This window comes from Somniosus microcephalus, chromosome 3 (genome assembly GCF_052327205.1).
Source record: "Somniosus microcephalus isolate GS21.2 chromosome 3, FLI_Smic_1.0, whole genome shotgun sequence".
Taxonomy (NCBI): domain Eukaryota; kingdom Metazoa; phylum Chordata; class Chondrichthyes; order Squaliformes; family Somniosidae; genus Somniosus; species Somniosus microcephalus.
In genome coordinates, this window is record NC_140989.1 from 303,252,368 (window position 1) to 303,278,114 (window position 25,747).

Below are 25,747 nucleotides of genomic sequence, written 5' to 3' on the forward strand. Positions count from 1 at the left end.
CTGGGTGAAAAAGTTCCTCCTCAAATCCCCTTTAAATCTCCTGCCCCTTACCCTGAATCTATGCCCCCTTGTTATTGACCCCCCTACTAAGGGGAAAAGTTCCTCTTTGTCTACCCTATCTATGCCCCTCATCATTTTGTACACCTCAATCAGGTCCCCCCTCAGCCTTCTTTGCTCCAAGGAAAACATACCCAGCCTGTTTAGTTTTTCTTCATAGCTGAGGCGCTCCATCCCAGGTAACATCCTGGTGAATCTTCTCTGCACCCTCTCCAAAGCAATCACATCCTTCCTATAGTGAGGCGACCAGAACTGCACACAGTACTCCAGCTGTGGCCTCACCAGCGTTTTGTACAGCTCCATCATAACCTCCCTGCTCTTATATTCTATGCCTCGGCTAATGAAGGCAAGTATCCCATATGCCTTTTTAACCACCTTATCGACTTGTTCCGCTGCCTTCAGAGATCTATGTACATGTACACCGAGGTCCCTCTGACCCTCTGTACTTCCTAGGGTCCTACCACTCATTGTGTATTCCCTTGCCTTATTTGTCCGTCCAAAATGCATCACCTCGCACTTTTCAGGGTTAAATTCCATTTGCCACTTTTCCGCCCATCTGACCAACCCGTTTATATCGTCCTGTAGCCTGAGGCTTTCCCCCTTGCAATTTACCACCCCACCAATTTTCGTGTCATCTGCAAACTTACTGATCATCCCTTTTACATTCTCATCCAAATCATTTATGTAGATCACAAACAACAAGGGACCCAGCACCGATCCCTGAGGTACCCCACTGGACACAGGCTTCCAGTCACAAAAGCAACCTTCGACCATCACCCTCTGCCTCCTGCCACTCAGCCAGTTTAGGATCCAACGCGCCAAGGCACCCTGGATCCCATGGGCTCTTACCTTCTTGACCAGTCTCCTATGCGGGACTTTGTCAAAAGCTTTACTGAAGTCCATGTAAACCACATCCACAGCATTTCCCTCATCCACCTCCCTAGTCACCCCCTCTCAAAATTCAGTCAGATTTGTCAGACATGATTTACCCTTGACAAAGCCATGCTGACTATCCCCGATTAATCTTTGCCTCTCCAAGTGGAGACTAATTTTGTCCCTCAGAATTTTTTCCAATAATTTCCCTACCACAGATGTTAGGCTCACTGGCCTGTAATCGCTGGCTTCAGGAGAAGCGGACAAATAACTAGCTAGGAATTCCCTAGATTCTAGAACGGTCCCAGGTAGCAAATGTAACCCCTCTATTCAAGAAAGGAGAGAGAGGGTAAACAGGGAACTACAGGCCAGTTAGCCTGACATCATTTGTTGGGGAAAATGCTGGAATCCATTATTAAGGAAGTTGTATCAGGGCACTTAGATAATCATCATATTATTAGGCAGAGTCAACATGGTTTTATGAAAGGGAAATTGTGTTTAACAAATTTTTAGTTTTTTGAGGATGTAACTAGCAGGGTAGATAAAGGAGAACCAGTGAATGTAGTATATTTGAATTTCCAAAAGGCATTTGATAAGGTGCCACATAAAAGGTGGTTATGCAAGATAAGGGCTCAAGGGGTTGGTGGTAATATATTAGCATGATGAATAGAGGATTGGTTAACGGACAGAAAACAGAGTAGGGATAAACACGTCATTTTCAGGTTGGCAGGCTGTAACTAGTGGGGTGCTTGGTGCAAGGATCAGTGCTTGGACCAAAGCTATTTACAATCTATATTAATGACTTGGATGAAGGGACCGAGTGAAATTTATCCAAGTTTGCTGACTATACAAAGCTAGGTGGGACAGTAAGCTGTGAGGAAGACACAAAGAGCCTGCAAAGGGATATAGACAGATTAAGGGAGTGGGCAATAAGGTGGCAGATGAAGTATAATGTGGGGAAATGTGAGGTTATTCACTTTGGTAGGAAGAATAGAAAAGCAGATTATTTTTTAAATGGTGAGAAATTATTAAATGTTGGTGTTCAGAAACTTGTACAGTAAACATAGAAAGTTGGCATGCAGGTACAGCAAGCAATTAGGAAGGCAAATGGCATGTTGGCCTTTATTGTAAGCGGGTTGGAGTACAAGAGTAAGGAAGTCTTGCTACAGTTGTACAGGGCTCTGGTGAGACCACACCTGGAGTACTGTGCACAGTTTTGGTCTCCTTATCTGAGTAAGAATATACTTGCCTTTTGATGTGGTGCAATGAGGGTTCACTAGATTGATTCCTGGGATGAGAGGGCTGTCCTATGAGGAGAGATTGTGTAGAATGGGCCTATACTCTCTGGAGTTTAGAAGAATGAGAGGTGATCTCATTGAAACATACAAGATTCTGAAGGGGATTGACAAGGTAGATGCTGAGAGGTTGTTTCCCCTGGCTGATGAGTCTAGAAGTAGGGGGCATAGTCTCAGAATAAGTGGTCAGCCATTTGAGACTGAGATGAGGAGGAATTTCTTCACTGAGGGTTGTGAATCTTTGGAATTCTCCACCCAAAAGGGCTCTGAATGCTGAATCGTTGAATATATTCAAGGCTGAGATGGATAGATTTTTGGACTCTAGGGGAATCCAGGGATATGGAGATCGGGCAGGAAAGTGGATGGCGGAGCAGGCTCGAGGGGCCATATGGCCTACTCCTGCTCCTAATTCTTATGTTCTTATATGAATTAATAATTGTACTGGTAAATTCTCAGAAGCATTTTGTTTATCTCTTTGAGGAGCCTCTTTTGAGAACAAACAAAATTGAAAGAGAATTTTTAAAATAAAATTAAATTTCCAAATGACTTCTGTTCAGTGCTAAATTAGACATCAAGACATTAGACATTCATTATCACTCTTGTTTGAGAACCCGTTTTTGTATTTAAAAAAAAATCTTTTCCCTGCATCAAATTATTCTCCATTACTTTTAAATTTCAATTCATGATACTTTCAAATTGTCTGTATTTGGAATTTGAAGACTTTATTGCATGTTTGTAGGATGGAAGGCTTAGGACAGGTGATCATATACTCCAGATTGGAGGCACTGATGTCCAGGGAATGGGAAGTGAACAGATTGCCCAGGTGTTGAGAAACTGTGGTAATCGAGTCCGAATGGTAGTGGCCAGAGATCCCTGTGAAGACTTTTCCTCCAAATCTCCAACAGTTATTCCTGCTATGATGCCTCCTCGGGATCATTCCAATGCTGTAAGTACCATTGAACTACAATAGTGAAATTACTGTCTGTTTGTTTACATTTCTACTTTGGTGGAAATAAAATTCACAAATAAAAGTGAGGATTGATCCTGCTAAAAAATTGGGACATTTTCCTCTTTGCTAGTATATTAAAGAGGAGAGGAAGTCTTTCCATCAAGACCTCTTCAAGTGAAACAAAAGTATCACTGAATTGGGATTTGAATTTTTGTTTCAATCTATTTTGATTGATAATTCAAAATTTAGATTTTTATTGAAAGAAATGTTATTGGAGAACTGGCCTAAAGAAGTTCAGGGAGCTCAATTAACATCCCATTTACAATCATCAGCCTGCAGTACATGTTAATTTAGCTTCCTTGTACTGTTGGGTTCAGTAAATACTCCAAGCTAATTTCTCCTAGTATTATATTAACACTCTGTTAAAACAACACTTTCCAAGAAACAAAGTAGATAGATGTTAAAGTTAATTATAATTCCGCGTAGATATTTTTTATTGAATAGTGTGAATGAATGCCATTCTTGGGGAAGAGCAAAGTGATATCACTGCAGTGCTCTCTTATCCCCTTCTCTTCCCCAAAATAATATTTTTCTGTATTTTAAACCAAATGTTTTCCTTGAGAAGTGATCATTCCAATTACACTTGTTGGATAGCTGCTAGCTGAAGGCCAGCCATTTTGAATTTCTTGGCCAGCACAGACCCCTTGATGTACTTATCCAGTGGATATATGTCTTCAGCAAGTAGTGAATGGTTAAAAGTTTAGTACTGGCTTTGATTGAGCTTTGGTTCAACTTGTTGCTCTGGCATTGACTGGGAAGTATGCGTATTCCTGTTTAGTGTAATGGCAACCCATGGGTAAGCTATTCAAGTGAATCGTTTATGACTAGGCTATCTAAAATAGTAGTGTGGTTTACATATGCGTGTAGTGCAACACCTTTTCTTACCATTGTTTAAAGAGGGATGCATCAATGGCATAGTTATGCATTGTTGCACAGTTACTTAACCCGCGTCTGGATTTAAGTTGCCTTGATGAAGGACTTGAACAGGTACAAAGGGGAATAGAATGTTCAGTGTAAGAATTTGAGTTGGCCTCATATAGTTACTGCAAGTTGTAGTTGTGAGGTTTTGTTCACAAACTCTTGTCCATTCTCTTGTTTATTTGGTAACCTTGGATTCCCAGGCTCCTGTTAGATGATCAGTGAAGTCTGTTGCTATGGAAAAGAAAGAAAGAAAGACTTGCATTTATACAGTGCCTTTCGTGACCACCAGACGTCTCCAAGCACTTTACAATCAATGAAGTACTTTTGAAGTAGAGTCACTGTTGTAATGTAGGAAATGAAAGCATGTACAAGGCAGAGATATGTCCTTTGGGTTGAGGGTATAAGTGTCACTAGCTTCAAGAGGAAGTGTCTCCCATTGTGGAGAAGCTGACGCAACTCAGCTAGCTGTTTTTATGCGAGACTTGGAATCCACTTATAACAAGTGAACCTGGGAGTTCCTTATTTTGTCAGATTGAGGAGTCCTAGTAGGATCTTTGAGTGCTTGGGGGATACTGAAGACTTTGTTGTTGCAAGTTTCCCTTTTCTCTCTGACATTTAATTAATCCTGCTCACATAGATAGGTTATCTGGGTAGTCAGGTTTGTTTTGATGGATGTGGGTCTCAAGTTTATTTGTATGGTGTTTCACCCAGGTGTTTGCATCACTGAGTTCATGGACTTTGTTTGCAGGTTTCTAAACGTGGCTATGAAGTCCACTTTTGAATTTCTGAAATGCCACAAATAGGACTTCATAATAGTTTGTGTTGGTTCTGCTCTCGGTCCTCTCTGTGCACCTAAACAGAGTGTAAAAGTTGGAAATTTGGCAAGAGGGTGAAGGAGGTGATGCTTTTTGCCTCCAATACTTGTAGTGGTTTGTGTTGCAGGTAAATATTTAATTTAATCTGCCTATAACTTAAACTAGATCAAGTAATTAGTTAAAAAACTAAACCAGAAGCTAAGTTATTTAAATACATAAACGTTAATAAATAAAAACAGTTTTTTAGGGATGGCCGTGCAGGTGGTGTGCCGCAACTGCAGCATGTGGGAGTTTGTGGAGAGCATCGCGATCCCGGACGACCATGTCTGCAGTAAGTGTCTGCAACTCGGAACTTCAGCTCAGAGTTGTTGAGCTGGAGTCTGAGGTGCAGACATTGCGGGGCATCAGGGAGGGGCAGAGTTACCTGGATACTTTGATCCTGGAGGCAGTCACACTCCTTACGCTAGGTAGTGGCACAGGTCTGGTTAGTCGTCAGGGACAGGAGGGTGTGACTGCGACTCGGGCAGGTGAGGAGCAGTGCTGGAAGAGCCTCAGCCTTTGCCCTTATCCAACAGGTCTGAGGTTCTTGCTGCCTGTGTGGATGAGGGCAATGTCTGCAGGGTGGATGAGCAAACTGATGGTACAGCACCATGGTACAGGAGGCCATTCAAGTGGGGGGGAGCGAAAAGGAATGTTGTAGTGGTAGGGGACAGTACAGTCGGGGGGATTGATACTGTTCTCTGCAGCTGTGACCAGGAGTTCCGTTGCCTGCCCAGTGGCAGGCTTAAGGATATCGCCTAGTGGCTGTAGAATAACCTGAAGTGGGAAGGGAAGGATTTGGTTGTTGTGGTCCACGTAGGAACTAACGACATAGGTAGAACTAGGAATGAGGTTCTGCTGAGCGAGTTTGAGGACCTAGGGTCCAAATTAAAACGCAGAACCTCACCGGTAATAATTTCTGAATTGTTACCTGAGCCACGTGCAAATTGGCATAGGGACAAGCAGATTAGAAAGTTAAATGCATGACTGAAAGAGTGATGTGGGAGGCAGGGTTTTCAATTCATGGGGCACTGGCACCAATTCTGGGGAAAGAGGGAGCTGTTCCATTGGGATGTGCTCCACTTAAAGCAGGCTGGGTTCACTGCTGGTGAATCAAATAACTAGGGCGGTAGATAGGACTTTAAACTAATGAAGGTGGTATGGAGGATTCAGGAAAGGGTAAATTCAAAAGCAGTAAGAGTAGTGATTTGAGTAAAAATAAGCAGTGTGGATCAGGAAGGGACAGAGAGCATAAAGGTAATAGGGCATCAGTGACTAAGGTAACATCAGGGGAAAATAGAAAAAGTTAAAGCTGAAGGCATGATATCTGTGAAGCATTCATAATAAAATAGATGAATTAATAGCACAGAGAGAAATAAATGGGTTTGATCTAATAGCCATTACGAAGATGTGGTTGCAGAGTGACCAAGGTAGGGAACTAAATATTCTAGGATACTTGACTTTTTAAAAGAGATAGGCAGAATGGAAGAGGAGCGGGTTGGTAGCCCTGATAAAGGATGGGATAAAGACAGTAGAGAGAAAGGATCTTGGCTCAGAAAAACAAGATGTAGAATCACTTTGGGTGGAACTAAAAAAAAACTAGTGGGAGTAGTTTATAGGCCCTCTAACAATAGTTGTAATGTTGGGCACTGTATAAATCAGGAAATTAGAGATGCATGTAACAAGGGTAATACAGTAATCATGGACTTTAATTTTTATATAGACTCTGCAAGCCAAATTTGCAGTAATACTGCAGAGGACAAGTTCATGGAATGCATTCAAGATAGTTTTCTAGAAAAATATGTGAAGGAACCAACTAGGGAACAGGCTATTTTAGACCTAGTATTGTGCAATGACACAGGGTTAATTAATAACCTTGTAGTAAAGGAGCCTCTGGGGTGCCGTGATCTTAATATGATAGAATTTTATATTGTGTGATTTAGTTGAGTCTAAAACCAGGGTCTTAAATCTGAACAAAGCAAACTATGTAGTTATGCGGTGTGAGTTGGCTAAAGAATCATAGAATGGTTACAGCACAGAAGGAAGCCATTCAATGCGTTGAATCATTGCTGGAAATTACATTAAAAGATATGATGGTGGATAGTAATGGCAAACATTTAAAGAAATAATTCCTAGTTCACAACAAATATGCATTCTCTTAAGGAATAAAATGGTCCAACTGTGGCTAACAAGAGAAATTAAAGGTAGTATTAGGAAGAGGCTTACAATGTTGGCAAAAAGAGTAGTAAGCCTGAGTATTGGGTGGATTTTAGAATTCCGCAAAGGAGGACTAAGAGAAAATAGAATGAGTAAACTAGCAAGAGTCATAAAAACATCGTAAAAGCTTATGTAAATATGTAAATAGGAAGAGCGAAAGTAAACGTGGGTCCCTTACAGGCAGAGACAAGTAATTATAATGGGGAACAAGCAAATGACAGACATTAAACAAATATGTCATATGTCTTCACGGAAGAAGACAGAAAAAAAATTGTGGAGAACCAAAAGTCTAGTGAGAATGAGGAACTTCGAAATTTGTTTTTGTAAATTAATGGGAGTAAAAGACAACAAATCCCCTGGACCTGATGGCCTACACTCTAAGTTTTTAAAAGGTGGCTACAGAGATAGTGGATCATTGGTTTTGATCTTCCAGAATTCCCTAGATTCTAGAACGGTCCCCGCGGATTGGAAGGTAGCAAATGTAACCCCACTTTTCAAGAAAAGAGGGAGAGAAAAAACCGGGAACTGGAGACCAGTTAACTTGACGTCAGTAGTAGGGAAAACGCTAGAATCCATTATTAGGGACGTGGTAACAGGGCACTTAGAAAATCATAATATGATTGGGCAGAGTCAGCTGGATTTATGAAAGGGAAATCATGTTTGACAAATCTGTTTGAGTTTTTTGAAGTTGTAACTAGCAAGGTAGATAAGGGGGAACCAGTGGATGTAGTGTATTTGGATTTTCAGAAAACATTCAATAAGGTGTCATGCAAGAGGTTATTACACAAAATTAGGGCTCATGGGACGGGGGTAATATTCACATGGATTGAGAATTGGTTAATAGACAGAAAACAGAGAGTAGGAATAAAAGGGTCGTTTTCAGGTTGGCAGGCTGTAACTAATGGGGTACTGCAAGGATCAGTGCTTGGGCCGCAGCTATTCACAATCTATATCGATGTCCTTAGATGAAGGGACCAAGTGCAATGTATCCAAGTTTGCTGATGATACAAAGCTAGGTGGGCAAGTAAGTTGCGAGGAGGATGCAGAGACTACAGAGATATAGACAGGTTAAGTGGGCAATAAGGTGGCAGATGGAATATAATGTGGAGAAATATGAAGTTAATCCATTTTGGTAGAAAAAATAGAAAAGCAGATTTTTTAAATGGTGAGAGATTGGGAAATATTGGTATTAAGAGGGACCTGGGTGTCCTTCACACGAATCACTGAACGTTAACATGCAGGTACAGCAAGCAATTAGGAAAGCAAATGGTATGTTAGCATTTATTACAAAAGGATTGGAGTATAAGAGTAAAGAAATCTTACTGCAATTTTATATGGCCTTGATGAGACCACACCTGGAATACTGTGTACAGGTTTGGTCTCCTTACCTAAGAAAGGATGTACTTGCCTTAGAGGGAGTGCAACAAAGGTTCACCAGACTGATTCATAGGATGGGGGAATTATCTTGTGAGGAGAGATGAAGGAGACTAGGCCTATATTCCCTAGAATTTAGAATAATCAGAGGTGATCTCATTGATCTCTTACAGGGCTTAACAGGGTAGATGCTGGGAGGATGTTTCCCCTGGCTGGGGAGTCGAGAACTAGGGGTCGCAGTCTCAGAATAAGGGGTTGGTCATTCAGGACTGAGATGAGGAGAAATTTCTTCACTCGGAGGGTGCTGAATCTTTTGAATTCTCTACCCCCAGAGGGCTGTGGAGGCTCAGTCGTTGAGTATATTCAAGACAGAGATCGATAAGATTCTTGGATATTAAGAGAATCAAGGGATATGGGAATAGTGCGGAAAGGTGGAGTTGAGTTAGAAGATCAGCCATGATCTTCATGAATGACGGAGCAGGCTCAAAGGGCCAAATGGCCTACCCCTACTCCTATTTCTCATGTTCTTGTGTCGCTTGGAGCTGAGTGAAATGGTCTCCATGCTGGGTGACTGGAGTGTTTGTATTGCTTCCTCCATGGCAGGTATGTATCCAGTGGTGCCATCGCATTTTGGAGCTGTATATCTTTCTTTACTGGTTGGTGGCATTGCAGGGGCATGGGGGTAAATTGTTGCTGGTGAATTCCACTTGTTTCTCCAAGCCCTTCTTTTGATATTAGGGAATGGCCATCTTTGAGAGACTTCCCTTCTCTCTGCCAGTTGTAATGTCCAGCACTGGATCTGTCGGTGATTTGAGTGTTCCAGTAAAGGGAATCATAAAATATTTCAGCACAGGGACAGGCCAATTCCCCATCAAGTATGTGCTGGTGTTTTTCTCCACGTGATCCACCTAATCTAATTCTACACCCCTACTCTTGGTGTCTTAAACCCTTTAATGTTCCAGTGGACTGGGATGGAGCATTCAATTTGTGTCCAGAAAGTTATTGCCCCCCCCCCCCCCCCCCCCACAACTGAGAAATATTGTTCAGTGCTGAATCTGCTAGCTGTGAAATGAGTGCTCCCGTTGGAAGTGCTCACTTGGAGATATGCATTGACAGTAGGAGGTAGAATTCTCTCTGGGATTTGGTGAGCTGGCATAGAGGAGTACCATGGACAGCTGGGCTTCAAAGAGTTGGCCAGCTGCAGTGGTGAGGTTTTGGAGGCGAAAACGCTGTCTTGTGGTGTTGGACAGGAGGCGGAAGCAGTAGATCCACACAGCTGGCAGCATTTGATTCCGAGGCCTGTGAACGGTGGGAAAGGGTGGTGAGTTCTGGATCCCTGTTTTTATTTACAGGTGAGGGAAACTGTTTTTTTCTGTATTTGCTATGCATGTTGAGATGAAATTGTGCCTTTCAACATTCTCCAAATTCTGTTGGCAAGATTTATGTAAAATCTTGGCATCCAGAGCCACTTTTTCAGGCTGTTGTTAACTGGGCCATGACATAACTGGAAGTATGAGGTTACATTTTGATGGGCAGAAATAGAAATGCCTCCTCTCAGGAAAATATATTGTAAATTCAACTTTGTTTTTTAAAGATCCACTTATGGGGAGAACACTTTATGCTGAAACTATTTCTACTTCACCCTTCTTTTCCTCCTTGCTTAAGTGATGACCCCTTTAAACATTCTCCGATCATTCCTCAACAACACTCCAAAATAGATTAACTACTAATTTGATGTTTGTAGGACCATGCTGTACATAAATTGCCTTCCATGTTTTTATCTATAAAGCAAGAGCCTGCACTTCAGAAGTAATTCATTGCTTGTGAAGTGTTTTGAGGATGGAAATGTGTTATATAGCTACAAGTTATTTTTCTTGTATTTTGTGCTGTTTCTTCCCACATTGATGTGATGTTTTCCATTTGACATTATACCATCTCTTCGAGTGAGATTTGCAATTTCATGTATTTGAAGGCTATTATGCTATGTGAACTTTTATCATTGGTGCCATTATATTACAGATCTGAATCTGCAGGGTGTGATGTGCAGCCAGCAGACCCGAGTTCTGCTTCTGGTTAGATTTTGCACAGAACTTTGCCCCTGGCAACTTTGCCGTTAAGCTGTGCGGCTGCATGGCGGTCCCGCGCAGGCTGCTCACTTGCTTTTCAATGTAAATAATTCTGCATGCGTGAAAAGTTGAATAGGCCATGCAGCCAGTTTAAGGGCCTATGCACCAAAAAAAATTACAGTTAACATTGCCCCCGGGTGCATAATTTTTAATATTTTGAGATCATGGGCAGGATCATTGTTTCTCTCAACATTAATTTCCGAACTAAGTTTGGATAGTTTCCAGGCAGCCCAGTGCCTTTGCACTGTACTGGAATTGTATTGCATCCATTGTGAAAATCAAGCAGTGAGAGTACTCCTGGCTTTGTTATGGTCGGGAGTTGGATCAGGACCCGCTTGCAGAGTTATGTTGCCACTTTTGCTTTCGACCTGTAACAGAGAGGCATCCGTTCTATTTGTTCGTGCTGAATTTGAGCTTGGGTCACCGAGGTGAAAGAACAATATTCTAATCCAATCTCTTGTTTCATTTTATTTCCTTAATTTTCCAGAAATCTGGTGCCTAGTATGGTGAACGGGACGAAAACCTGATTTAAGACCCCTATTTTAAAAAAAAGAAAACCGCGCTTTTAGTGTTTGAATTTTCTTTGCATTTTGAATAGTTATGTTGTTTAAAATTGTTACAAGAATTTAAATTTGTTCTTTATTTTTATTAAATCAGTGAGTGCTAATATCTTAGGAGGAGCACCAGCTATAAGGAGTTTGAGCTGGTGGAAAAGAGCTGATTAACACAGTCGAACTGACCAGATCAATTTCCTGAACCGATAATTATATCTGTTGAAACTTATTTAGCTTTCTTACATTTGCAGCCAGATACCCATATAATATCAGCATCCAATTTTTAAATAAATACATTTTCAAAAAAGATAAATATTCAGAAAAAGGGAATTCAGCTATTTAGTTACTGAATAACATTAGTGGTAGGACTCCCTCTACAAGGATAAAAAGATCTGTACTTGTTTGCAGAACTCTTATCCTAAACTACTTGAAAAGCTAGATTCCGGCTCTTCAGATGAATTGCCAGGTCTTAGATAGGGACCTAGGACATGGGAACATAGGAACAGGAGTAGGCCATTGAGCCTCTCACGCCTGTTCCGCCATTCAATGAGATAATGGCTGATCTATATCGTAACTCCATCCACCTGCCTTGGCTCCATATTCTTTTATACTCTTGTCTAGTAAAAATCTAGCTCCGATTTAAAATCATGAAATCTTCTGCTGCTTGTGGGATTTCCTTAAAGATAATTGTTTCACTTGCATAATTCTGCCAGTCAAATTGATTAGAAGGGTAGTTTGATGAACAATCTATTTGTATATTTTAATATTTTGGTAAAATGTTCTGTTTGATTTTTGTAGGTTACAGCAGATGATTATGATATTGATAACATTGAACTCAAGAGAGATGGACAAAGCCTGGGCATTACAGTTGTTGGTTATGTTGGTGCATCTCATGGTGGTGAGTTCACAAATCCAAAGAATTATGAATCAAAAAAGATACAGAACCATAGAGGTATGTATGCAGCATAGAAGGGGGCTATTCTGTGTTGGTTCTTGGCTAGAGCAATCCAAAACTAATCCCACTGCCCTGCGTCTCCCCTTAACCCTGCATCTTCCTCTGATTCAAATGTTTCTCTACTCTTCCCTTAAAGATGGGATGTCCTCTGTCGTCTTGCGGTAAAGAATTCCATGCTCCTAACAACTTGCATAAATAAATTTCTCCTAACCCCTCTCCTCACTAAAAGTGACCATTTTAAACCGAGGACACTGCATCATTGACTGCCCAACCAGAGGAATTTCCCTATTTATCCTCAAGTTCCTTCATCAATGTAAAAACCGCAGTAAAACTTTATCTTAACCTTCTTTGCTCCAGTGGAAGTAGGCCCAAGTGCTTAAGTCTTTCCTTGAGCTGAATCTACACTGTCTGCTCTTAATATTTTTTGTCTTTCTATAATATGGTGCCCAAAATTGTACTCTGAACTATGGACCAACTGTTGCCTTGTACAAATTTATCATTACCTCTTTTTTTTGTACTATATGCCATTTTGTAGACTTCGATGCCTTCTAAAAAGTGTTCACCACTTTGACCACTTGAATTTTCTTTATCCCAGTCTATCATGGGACAGTTCTAATCACTCAATTATTGATCATTGTTCTTGCATACCTTCCTGAACTGTATACAAATCTCCTTCTCTGGCTCATCTCCACTGTTTGGTGGCTAGGTATGGTATGCACACTGAGAATTGTACTATCTCCCTCCCTATTCCTTAATTCTATCCATATGGATTCAGCACTACCTCCTAAAACATCCTTGCATTCTAGTGCTGTGGTAAAATATTAATTTAATACTGCTATTCCACCCCTTTTCCTTGTCTATCTTTATCTCTGCTGAAAATATTATGGGGAATATTACATTTCCAGTAATATCCAAACTGTAGCCATGTCTCGGTTATAGTCACTATCATCCATTGTTATTAATGCTTCTAACTCTTCAATTTTGTTTTGAATACTTTTTTGGTTCACACATAGCCTACTCAATCCTGACTCCAGTGTTTTGGCAAACTTACTCTTAATTTCTCTTCTTTCTGATTCTCTCTTACTTTTAACAATGACAACTTGCATTTATATAGTGCCTTTTTAAAATAGGAAAACGTCCCAAGGTGCTTCACAGGGGCATAAGGAAAAAAATAGACCCTGAACCAAAGAAGGAGATATTAGGAAGGGTGAAAAAAAGCTTGGTCAAAGAGGTGGGTTTTCAGGAGGGTTTTTAAAGAGATTGGTGGCGAGGAGGCGGGGGGAAAGAGAGAGTTTTAGGAAGGGAATTTGAGGGTGGGGCTTAGGCAGTTGAAGCCATTGCCATCAATGGTGCCTGTCAGTTCTACTTCTTGTGGAATCCACTGTTGCTACTACATTTCTGCACGTCCCCTCCCTCTCTTTTTGGGAACTACGTGTTCCACGTTGGTGGTGGTGTTGTTTTGCTCATGTTTGACCTCCATTAAGTTGTTATTGTCACAGGTAGAATACTTTAACGCATTACTTCATGTCTCCTCTTCCTATCCAGATGGGTAGTCACCCATTTCCGTTCCTCACTAATTCACTCTGCCTGCAGAGTGACTGCCTGGAATGTACATTCCCAGAACCCTTCAGTACATGATTAGAGTGCCCCCATTTTTTCCCATGCTCAGTCATCTTCATTCTCCCATTCCGGGCACATGAAGCATCCAGGTCCTCCCATATCCTGAAGGTACTGCATATCACAAGTTTAAGTGGTTTCCCCTATACTAAACTAAACTATTTTATTAATAAAATCTAACACAACATAATGATTTTACCTTTCTAATATATTTTGGACCAGTTCTTCTCCAAGCTGAACAACCACTGAGGTGAAACTTTTGTACTCCTCTGGTCCCCTGCTAGTAAACTCAAATTTATACTGTTTTAACTTGCACAATAGCCCAACTGCCACAGAAAAAAAAGTTAGAAGAGGAAAGCTAGGCACAGAAATTATGTAACCAATTAATTAACCTGTTACCTGTTCAAACCCAATGGTAAGGCCCTAAATATGTTTATATGGTTCCTAGTATTCAACAGCTAAAAAGAAACTAATGAGGTTAAACTGAAGTTTAAAATACAGTTTAAAAAAAATAAAAAAAAATAAGTGAACATTTCAGTGCTCCATTCACTCCTGCTGTGGCTAAACTTTGCACTCTCCTGGCCTTTTGCACTCTTGATCATGTGCTGCTCTAGCACCTTCCTTGTTTTGCTGTTGCTAGAATAGTTAGTACTATGAGTTTCCATTTCTGATCAAATGGCATTTCCAGTATTCCAGCTATTGGTTCTCTGTATATCTCTCTCAATGGTGCTCCTTTCCTTGGAATATCTTGCATTTCAACTTAACCCAGTGACAGTCATGGCTCAGTGGTAGGACTCTTGCTCTGAGTCAGAAGGTTGTGGATTCAAGCCCCACTCCAGAGACTTGAGCACATGATCTAGGCACTTTTGTGCAGTACTGAGGGAGTGCTGCACTGTCGGAGATGTATTTTTTCAGATGAGACTTTAAACTCTGGCCATGTCTGTCCTCTCAAGTGGAAGTGCAAGATCCCACGGCACTATTTGAAGAAGAGCACAGGCGTTCTCCTGGTGTCCTGGCCAACGTTTATCCCTCAACCAACACCTAAAAAAACAGATGATCTAATTTGTTTCATTGATGTTTGTGGAAGCTTGCTGTATGCAAATTGTGTGCCACGTTTCCTACTTTACAACGATGATCACATTTCAAAAGTGCTTTGGGATGTTCTGAGATTGTGCAAGGCGCTAAATAAACGCTAGTCATTTTTCTTTTTTATGATTTGTCCATTATCTCTTGAGAAAACATCTCCGACTGAACAGAAACGTGATCTTTCCTGTGGATATAGTTTCAAGGATGATGCTGGTGATAATTGGGACCTCTTGGATCGCTGCTGTAGTAGAATAAAGTAGATAAAGCTTGTTTGGCCCACTTTACCAGTGTAAGATCCAAGCGACTAAATTAGAGCTCTTGATCTTTTGCATCACAAAACCTCTAAACCAAGAAACTTAGAACAAGATGAGAAGCTATGCAAGAGTGAGCACTGCCCATTAATTTTGTTCAGCAATTTGAAAACCACTTTGGATGCATGGATTGGAGTGTAGCGATGCCATTGATTTTGAAAAAGAGCATTATTTTCCATTCCTGGCCAGTGATGGCCTATTTACATTTTCAGCTTTACTTTGACTGTGAACTCCTCACATGATAAAGGTGTCATAAATACTTGATTCCAGTTTTTCAGGTTTTTACAGTTTTTGAGAGCAAACAAAATCTTACTCCTTTTATTCAAAATATCTATCCTGGAGATATCTAGTAAAATGGGTTCATGCATGGATTTTGTAATTGTTCAGAGTAGAAAGGAGACGCCACATGTCAGTTGCAAAATCTGGGGCTTGTAACCATTGGGAAGGGTAGCGGAAGGAGACGGACGAGCAGCAGCAGCGACAGATTGCCAATCTATGGATGCATGGACATCTATCCCATGTCATGATTTATTTAACCACTAGTGGGATGTAATGTTAGTACAGTTCTGTTGGATATATTACTACAACAACTTACATTTATGTAGCTCCTTTAACGTAGTAAAATAAGGCGCTTCACAGGAGCATTATCAAATAAAATGTGACGCTGAGCTACATGAGATATTAGGCCAGATGAGACACAGCTTGGTCAAAGAGGTAGGTTATAAGGAGGAAAGAGAGGCAGAGAGGTTTAGGGAGGGAATTCCAGAACTTAGAGCCTAGGCAGCTGAAGGCACGGCCGCCAATGGTGGAGTACTTAAAATCGGGGATGTGCAAGAGGCCAGAATTATTGAAGAAGTTACTAAATGGAATAATTTGGTACTATAATTTACAGATACCTCTGGTATTTTTGTGAAAAGCATAATTCCAGGGAGTGCTGCAGAACAGAGTGGACGTATTCAGGTTCATGACCGGATCATTGCTGTAAGTAACATTTTATCTTGTATCATAATTTTTCATTTTGCTTTTTTCTCATAGTCAGGCAAACTGATAAAATAAATCACAAGGGATGCCTAACCTTTTGAGACTTGAAATTGTGTAAATTACTCTCGCCACCATTGCTGTCAGAACACCTGTGACCATTCTGTTGAGACTAATTTGGGCCTGTGTTTCACTAATTTTGTACCACCTGCGAAGATGTACCATTGACGAGAGGAGGATAACTAATGAAGTCTGCTCCACATAACAAATTGGTCACCATCTGTCCCTTTAACTATTGGTCTAGGATTAATTGGGTTCTTTAGTTTCCTTACATATAACTTTGCAACTCAGTTATATAAAAAATTAACTCTTATTTTTGTTGAACATTGTTTCACAATTGTTATTTAACGTGTTATTTGTTCTTGGATAAAAGTTGTGTGTTGTCAGATGATTTTGCAGTTATATTCTGTGGTACAATTGAGGATTTGGTTAGCTTTCGGGTAGAGCTGGTGATCGAGTAGTGGTAGTATTGTTTTGTAGTTGAATGTTTTGGAAGGCAATGGCTCTAATCCTATGTTCAGATGTAGGATGTATTTTGTTAAATGTACACCCAATATGAAAAATGCTTTGTCGAGCCTTATCTTGTGTCAACAGAACATATCCGTATACACAGATTATTTCTGCAAATGGACCAAGCAATCAAAATAGAAAGATCCATTTATGTTCTTTTATTTGCCCAGATCTGGGTAATTGGGAACAGCTTATAGTAGCAGGCCCTGCAATGTTCAGTAATCTTTCTAGCATGAATTGATTTTTGCAACAATTCTACCAATAAATCCACAAAAAAGTATTAATTATTTTCAGTTATTTGGCAGCATATTCTCTCAGAATTTAAACTGTTGGTTGGTGGAGTATCAATTAAATGTATTAGACGTTACATGATGTGAGTGAAATTACACCTATATTGTTGATCAGATAATGTTTTCAGTGACACTGTCAAGATCTTAAACACTTCAGCGGGAGGTCACCATCATTATTATGATGTGTATTATGCTACTATTACATGATTTGAATTTATTGTTACCCAAATTTGGTTCCCATCCAGTTGAATGAGCTGTGATAAATGGCATTACTTTTTTAGCTTGGAAGTTGCCCAAGTTATCTTTACATAAGCCAGACACATTCATGAATGCTAATATTTGGCTACCAGTTTCCTGTTCATTCAATTATTGAATGATAAGATCTTTCTTTGTTATATTTAAACGTTTATCTCTGAAGTTTTGTTACCAAACTTTTAACTAAATGCTTTAGAAAAGAAAGATTGAAGTTAGAATTTTTCATCAGAAATTTGAGGCTTGAGCATTGGCTCACACCAGCACAAGATACTCCAGTAAGAATGTTATTATTTTAAATGGGAACTCAACCCTTTGTTTAAAAAAAATTATGCTTCTGTATGTTACTAATCTTCTGTTTGGCCTTCTGAAATATGCATCGCTATATTGTGGACAAATCCAGCTTACAGTATTGTATTTTGTTCACTGCATAATTGGTGGCATTTTGCCATCCATCTGCTTACTTTATTATTGACAAGGTTCCTAGTAAAAATTCCAGATGGGATATATTATCCAAAGTATAGATATTATTTGGATGGATTAGTTCCTGATTTTCCTTTTTAAATGGTAGTTCTTGTCCCTGTTATTTGTATATTGAAATTCCAAATTATGGTACTTCTGGCCCCTTGTAATGTGCTGAAATGGAGAAAATCCTACTATACTGGATGAGCTACAGAGGATAAATTAAAATCTGGGACAGAGACTGCTGGCCATTCAACACCTATATTCTGCACTGCACCACTCTGCACAGTTCAGAATACGGACCAGAGAATAAACTCTTAAGTACAATTGATAGTTATTTTGTCTACATAACTAAGCAAAGTGTAGGGGCAGAAATGGGTAAATTAGGAGTGTTGAACTTTATATAAAAAAAAAAAAAGTTTATATCTTCAGTAATTTACTGAAGGTGACTTTAATCTACAGGAAACTCTTTTTTATCCGGGACTGGCGTGGTGCCGGTTTATCAAAGCCCGGATTACAGAGAGTTATAGTTAAAAGGTACGAGAGCTCCATACACAACAACAAATCCAGGCTTCCCTGTTGCTTAGCAACAGGTGCAAGAAGCCCGGCCACAGACCAAGCGTCCCTGTTGCTTAGCAACAAGTACAGGAACCCCCGATTACACAGCCAAGAATCAAGAAACGGCCACTAATATGAAGAAGAACTTAACTGAACCTACTCCTGAATTTTGCCGGTTAACCGAGATTTCTGGGTTTCCTGTACATATAGATTGGGCTAACCAAATTAGTAACAATACTGTGGAGGAGGAATTCCTGGAGTGTATACAGGATGGTTTCCTGGACCAATATGTCGAGGAACCAACGAGAGATCAGGCCATCTTAGACTGGGTATTCTGTAATGAGAAAGGATTACAGGAAACTTTGGTTTATCCGGAGGTTGTATGTCCGGAATACTTGATCTAACGGCAAAAATCAGGAGCCGTTTTCTGTAAGTTTTTTTTTAGATCTCGTTCTTTTTCCCCCCCCTTCCCCCCCCCCCCCCCCCCCAAAGTCAGCCACTGCAAGGTCTGCAGCTATAGCAACAGCTTCAGCTACAGACGCTTGCAGCTGCAGCCGACTCTTTAGAAGCTGTTGCTAAGCAACAGTATTTGTTAGATACAGAGATGAAAACCTCTATGCTTCAACATTAACTTTGTATGTCCGGCAGTTTTGATAGATCGGCAACACGCCGGTCCCGTCAGTGCCGGATATCACAAAGTTTCCTGTAATTAGCAATCTTGTTGTGCGAGGGCCCCTTGGGGCGGAGCATCATAATAAGATAGAATTCTTCAATTAAGATGGAGAGTGAAGTATTCGACTCAGAGACTAGGGTCCTGAATTTAAATAAAGGAAACTACGTTGGTATGAGGCGCGAGTTGGGTAGGATGGATTGGGGAATGTTACTTAAAGGGTTGACGGTGGATATGCAATGGCAAACATTTAAAGATCGCATGGATGAAGTACAGAATTTGTTCATCCCTGTTTGGCATAAAAATAAAACAAAAAAGGTGACTCAACTGTGGCTAACAAGAGAAGTTAGGGATAGCATAAGATCCAAGGAGAGGACATATAAATTGGCCAGAATAAGCAGCAAACCTGAAGATTGGGAGCAGTTTAGGATTCAGCATGGGAGGACAAAGGGATTAATTAAGAAGGGGAAAATGGAATATGAGAGTAAGCTTGCAGGGAACATAAAAACTGACTGTAAAAGCTTCTATAGATATGTGAAGAGAAAAAGATTGGTGAAGTCAAGCGTAGGTCCCTTGCAGTCAGAATCAGGGGAATTTATAATGGGGAACAAAGAAAAGGCAGACCAATTAAATACATACTTTGGTTCTGTCTTCACAAAGGAGGACACAAATAACCCCCCAGAGATGTCAGGGAACATAGGGTCTAATGAGAGGGAGGAACTGAATGAAATCAGTATTTGTAGGGAAATTGTGTTGGGGAATTTGACGGGATTGAAGGCCGATAAATCCCCAGGGCCTGATAATCTACATCCTAGGGTACTTAAGGAAGTGGCCCTAGAAATAGTAGATGCATTGCTGGTCATCTTGCAAAATTCCATAGATTCTGGAACAGTTCCCATGGATTGGAGGGTAGCTAATGTTACCCCACTATTCAAAAAAGGTGGTAGAGAGAAAACGGGGAATTATAGACCGGTAAGCCTGACATTGGTGGTGGGGAAAATGCTAGAGTCCATTATAAAAGATGTAATAGCAGAGCACTTGGAAAACAGTGACAGGATCGGACAAAGTCAGCACGGATTTACAAAAGGTAAATCGTGCTTGACTAATCTACTGGAATTTTTTGAGGATGTAACTGGTAGAATAGATAAGGGAGAACCAGTGGATGTGGTGTATTTGGACTTTCGGAAGGCTTTCGATAAGGTCCCGCATAAGAGATTAGCGTGCAAAGTTAAAGCACATGGGATTGGGGGCAAGGTACTGACTTGGATAAAGAGCTGGCTGGCAGACAGGAAGCAAAGAGTTGGAATAAACGTGTCGTTTTCCGAGTGGCAGGCAGTGACTAGTGGGGTACCGCAGGGATCGGTCCTAGGACCCCAGTTGTTCACAATATATATTAATGATCTAGACGAGGGAACTAGATGTAATATCTCCAAGTTTGCAGATGACATAAAGCTGGGTGGGAGTGTGTGCTGTGAGGAGGGTGCCGAGAAACTCCAGTATGATTTGGACAGGTTGGGTGATTGGGCAAATTTATGGCAGATACAGTATAATGTGGATAAATGCGAGGTTATCCACTTTGGTGGCAAAAACAGGAAGGCAGATTATTATCTGAACGGCAATAGATTGGGAGAAGGGGAAGTGCAACGAGACCTGGGTGTCGTTGTGCACCAGTCGCTGAAGGTAAGCATGCAGGTGCAGCAGGTGGTTAAGAAGGCAAATGGTATGTTGGCCTTCGTAGCGAGAGGATTCGAATACAGGAACAAGGATGTCTTGCTGCAGTTGTACAGGGTCTTGGTGAGACAACTCCTTGAGTATTGTGTGCAGATTTGGTCGCCTTATCTGAGGAAGGATGTTCTTGTCATGGAGGGAGTGCAGCGAAGATTCACCAGACTGATGCCTGGAATGGCAGGAATGACGTATGAGGAGAGATTGGGTCGATTGGGTTTATACTCGCTGGAGTTTAGAATAATGAGAGGGGATCTCATTGAAACTTATAAAATTCTAACAGGACTCGACAGACTAGATGCAGGAAGGATGTTCCCGATGGCGGGGGAGTCCAGAACCAAGGGTCACAGTCTAAGGATAAGGGGTAAGCCATTTAGGACAGAGATGAGGAGGAATTTCTTCACCCAGAGAGTGGTGAACCTGTGGAATTCTCTACCACAGAAGGCAGTTGAGGCCAATTCATTAAAAATATTCAAGAAGGAGTTGGATATATTTTTTAAGGCTAAAGGGATCAAGGGATATGGGGAGAAGGCAGGGACAGGGTACTGAATTTGGATGATCAGCCATGATCTCATTGAATGGCGGCGCAGGCTCGAGGGGCCGAATGGCCTACTCCTGCTCCTATCTTCTATGTTTCTATGTAATTGGAAAGATGATTCTTTGTGAAACTTGGAGGATAAATAAAATTTGGTGGAGGTTTGTGCTGAATATAGAAGTTTGCATATTAGGTTGGTTGCCAAATAGTTTTCTTTCTTTCCTCATACTGTAAATCCCAGTTGCTCACATCATCTTGACATTGGTATGTTTATTTTTCAATTGAGTTTTTTTTAAATGTGTTTCATACATTTTTATATTGTTGATTTACACCATGGCCATTCCATTAAGTTTGCAGCTTGTATTATTTCGCACTTACAAAATCTATTTGGTTAGATCTCAAAATCAATTACTATTAGTCTTTATCTTATGTATTATACCCTGTAAATGTACACTGGAATATTAATTTTCTTTAAGAAATGAATCTCAAAAAATTGTTGTAATGACTTAAGATTGTTTCATTTTTAACACAGGATGGTTTAATTCTCTAACTCATCTGGGTGGTTTGTTAACATTTTGTATAATATTTTTATAGGTTGATGGGGTTAATATTCAGGAATTTACTAATCAAGAAGGCATTGATGCTTTACGAAACACTGGAGAAACTGTCAACCTTACATTAGCAAGGAGGAAGATGCAAGATGGCTATGCATCCCATGAAAAAGGTAATTTATATTGTACCTTCAGCCTGTTTAAGATGCAACTGTTTAAAGAAATTCCAAATATATCACTTTCACTTTTCACTTGCCTTTTAATTATAATGTTCAGACACTGAGTTATGCAAAAAAACAAAAATCTTGTTAAATTCAAAAATAATCATTGAATTATTGTCACCCAAAAGAATAAAATTGAAAACACTGCTCAAAAAAAGATTGAATTTCTATGGAAGATAAATCAACTGAACTGCAGTACAATCCTCTACAATAATCTGCCGCGCATTAAGATGTAACCCACCATAGAATTATTTTGCTTTTCTTACAGTTTAAGTGGAAAAGATTTCAGGAAACAGTTATTTTCCCATCATCCTCCACACTGCTTTACTGCAAAAAAGAATTACGCATACCAATTGTCCTGGTTTGTCCTTTATCTTCACCCAGCACATGAGCGGCCGTTCCCCATGTTACCTACACAGAATTTATTTATGTAGCTATGGTATATTAAGGGAACATCTGAGTGCATCTCAAACTTCTTTCCAAATCCTTTCAGTGGCCATGTGCCTCCTTTTCTTCCAACAACATTATTTTTGACTGTGTCATACCACAGTAGATACACCAGTACCTGTATTTGACATCCAGCTACAAATCTGATTGGTTTAAATAGCACTTTCATAAAACCCCAACAAATCACAACCAAACAGGTACAGACTATGACAATTAACAAATAGAATGTAGGAACAAAGCAATCACGAATCAGCAGTCAGTAAACAGCTCCCAATTTAAAAAAAAAAAAATGAAATTGGTCCATTTTTTTTAAACAATTTTGGCTGCCGTTCTGTTTGCTCAGAACTTGAGAAGCATAGATTTAAGAAAATGGTTTGCAGCATAGCAAAACTTTAAAAAAAAAAGTACATAATTCATTGTAGAAAAACCATAACTCTACTTCATTATATTTGAAAACTTCAGAACTTGAAGTAATACTGTACATCTGTTTCACTTTAGACCGAGATATAACAGATGATAATTGTACAGCTCTGGTTTTCACACTACCCATTGGCAACTTTGTTGGCTCTTCCACAAGATGATGCCATACGCAATATCGAATATTGTACACCACTTTTACTAAATGGTGTATTTTTGTAAAATGTCATTCACCAGAGACTTGATCACCCCTACAAAGAAGAATATGAACCCATATCAATATAGGATTCTTCCAAAAATAATTCATATATTGAGAGGTTTATAATGCAGACTTCAACTGTACTTAAGAATGTTCTCTCCTCCGTTTTACAACTGAACCTGATAATGTAACTCGCATGGCAAATACAGTTATCACAGAAAGTAGCATTCATTCTGCAGTTGAAGAGCGGGAAAGTGCACGAGAGAAGAAGCGGGAATGTATAATTGATGGTATGTGGTGTTTATGTGGTCCCACTTCAGAGATATGAGCGCAAAATCTAAGCTGACACTCAGTGCAGTACTCCTTCAGTATTGCACTGGTCAGAAGGGCATGATGAGATGTTAAACTGAGGCACTGTTTGCCCTCTCAGGTGGATGTAAAAGATCCCATGGCATTATTTTGAGAAGCGCATGGGAGTTCTCCCCAGTTTCCTGGCTGATATTTATCTCTCAACCAACAGCACTTAATGGTATGTCAGGTGAACACAGATTTCCCACTTTGTTATGTGATCTTTGACCTCAACTAATTATAAGTAGTAAGGCAGGTTAACAAAGCCATAAGAAGTGCAAACAAAGTACATTTAGAATAAGGACATACTTGGACACTCACCCATCTTGTTGGGTTCATTTCTAGTGGAATAGAATTCAAAAGCAGACTAAGTATGTAAGTTTGCATACAACCTTGGTTAGATCACATTTCGAGTATTGTGCACAGTTCTGATCTCCATATTACAAAAAGATATAGAAGTAGTGGAGAAAGTGCAAAAAGATTTACAAGGATGACACCAGAACTGAGGGTACAACTATAAGGAAAGACTGAACAGGCTGAGGCTCTTTTCTCAGAGAAGACTGAGAGGTGACCTGATAGAGGTCTTTAAAATTATGATGGGGTTCGATAGGGTAGATGTAGAGAAGAGGTTTCCACTTGTGGGGGAGTACAGCAACTAGGAGCCATAAATATAAGAATCACTAATAAATCCAATAAGGAATTCCAGAGAAACTTCTTCACTGAGTGATGAGAATGTGGAACTCGCTACCACATTGAGTGGTTGAGACGAAAAGCGCAGATGCATTTAAGGGGAATCTAGATAAGTACATGAAGGAGATCTTGAGGATGAGATTAAGGTGGGAGGAGACACGTTTGGAGCATAAACACCAGCATAGACCTGTTGGGCCAAATGGCCTGTTTCTGTGCTGTAAAATTCTATAAGGGTGGCAGGATTGATCAGAAAACATTGGAGTGCCTTTCTGCTTAGTGAAGTCCCCAATTGGCTCATTGCACAGTACTCCGCCTTTGCCCTTGTAGCCATGGTATTAATATGGCTGGTTCATTTCAGCTTCTGGTCATTCGGGTGGTAGTTGGTTAGAATAAGGACACACTTGGGCACTCACCCATCTTGTTGGGTAGATGCCAGTGCCAAAGTTGTACTGGAACACCTTTTCTAGAATAGCAACTAGCTCTGGTGGGCAGGTCTTTAGCACTGCAGTTGGCATTTTGTCAGGAACCATAGCCTTTGTATGTCCAGTTGTCTAAGCCTGTCTTTGATATGTTCACTGCATGTGACATCAATGATTTAGACTTCAGAAAAGATGTGATTGCACTAGAGGATACAGAGGAGATTTAAGGATGTTGCCAGGACTGCAGAATTTTAGCTATGAGGAAAGATTGAATAGGTTGGGGTTGTTTTCTTTGGAAAAGAGGAGGCTGAAGGGAGACTTAATTGAGGTGTATAAAATTTTGAGGGGCCTAGATAGAGTGGATAGGAAGGACCTATCTGCCTTAGCAGAGAGGTCAATAACAAGGGGGGGGGGGGAAATAGATTTGAAGTAATTGGTAGAAGGATTAGAGGGGAGTTGAGAACTATTTTCACCCAATGGGTATTGAGGGTCTGGAACTCATTGCCTGAAAAGGTGGTAGAGGCAGAACCCCTCAGTGCACTTAAAAGGTACGTCGATATGCATTTGATGTGCCCAGAGCTACGGGCAAGTGCTGGAAAGTGGGATGAGGCTGGATAGCTCTTTTGCCGGCGCAGACAGCCGAATGGCCTCCTTCTGTGCCGTAAATTTCTATGATTCTATGAACCTAATTGGCTGAACACTGGCATCTGCGATGGTGGAGACCTCGGAAGGAGGCTGATTTGTTGCTGAAGATACTTGCAAACACTTCAGCCTTGTCTCTTGCAGGGATTCACTATGATTGAGATGGGGATGTCCTCATCCTGTTAGTTGCCTGGTTGCCTACCAGCATTTTAGATTGGATGTGGTAGTTAGAGTTTTGCCCTGATGTGTTGGTTGTAGGAAATATGATAATGGATGACAGGTAAAGACCAGCTGGTCCATCAATCCTGTCTGTAATTCCTGTGCACCATCTCCCCATTCCCCTCCACTCCAAGTTCCTGGGAAAGACTGCTGCTTAGCATGCAGGTAGCCCTGTGTAGTTGCAGATGTTGGTGGGGAACACTTTGCAGGGCTGAGCTTGACTGGCCTATTCTGAAAGGAAGGCTGGATTGCTGATAGATCTTTCTGATTTGAATAGCCTGTTAGTCCACTTCATTAAGAGTCAA

At 40.5% G+C, this 25,747-nt stretch overlaps 1 protein-coding gene across 8 annotated transcripts in view; it reads left to right on the forward strand.

Moving 5' to 3' along the window:
- patj (PATJ crumbs cell polarity complex component) overlaps positions 1-25,747 on the forward strand; it is a 471,326-nt gene that overhangs the window by 22,275 nt on the left and 423,304 nt on the right. For 7 of the 8 annotated variants that reach the window (XM_085982870.1, XM_085982869.1, XM_085982874.1 and 4 more), the window contains exons 8-11: positions 2,965-3,171; positions 12,079-12,178; positions 16,142-16,230; positions 21,884-22,013. In XM_085982870.1, coding sequence (XP_085838996.1) covers positions 2,965-3,171; positions 12,079-12,178; positions 16,142-16,230; positions 21,884-22,013 — 526 coding nt within the window. Of the gene's footprint in view, positions 1-2,964; positions 3,172-12,078; positions 12,179-16,141; positions 16,231-21,883; positions 22,014-23,297; positions 23,415-25,747 lie in introns of all 8 variants that reach the window. The other variant, XM_085982876.1, reaches the window with a different exon arrangement.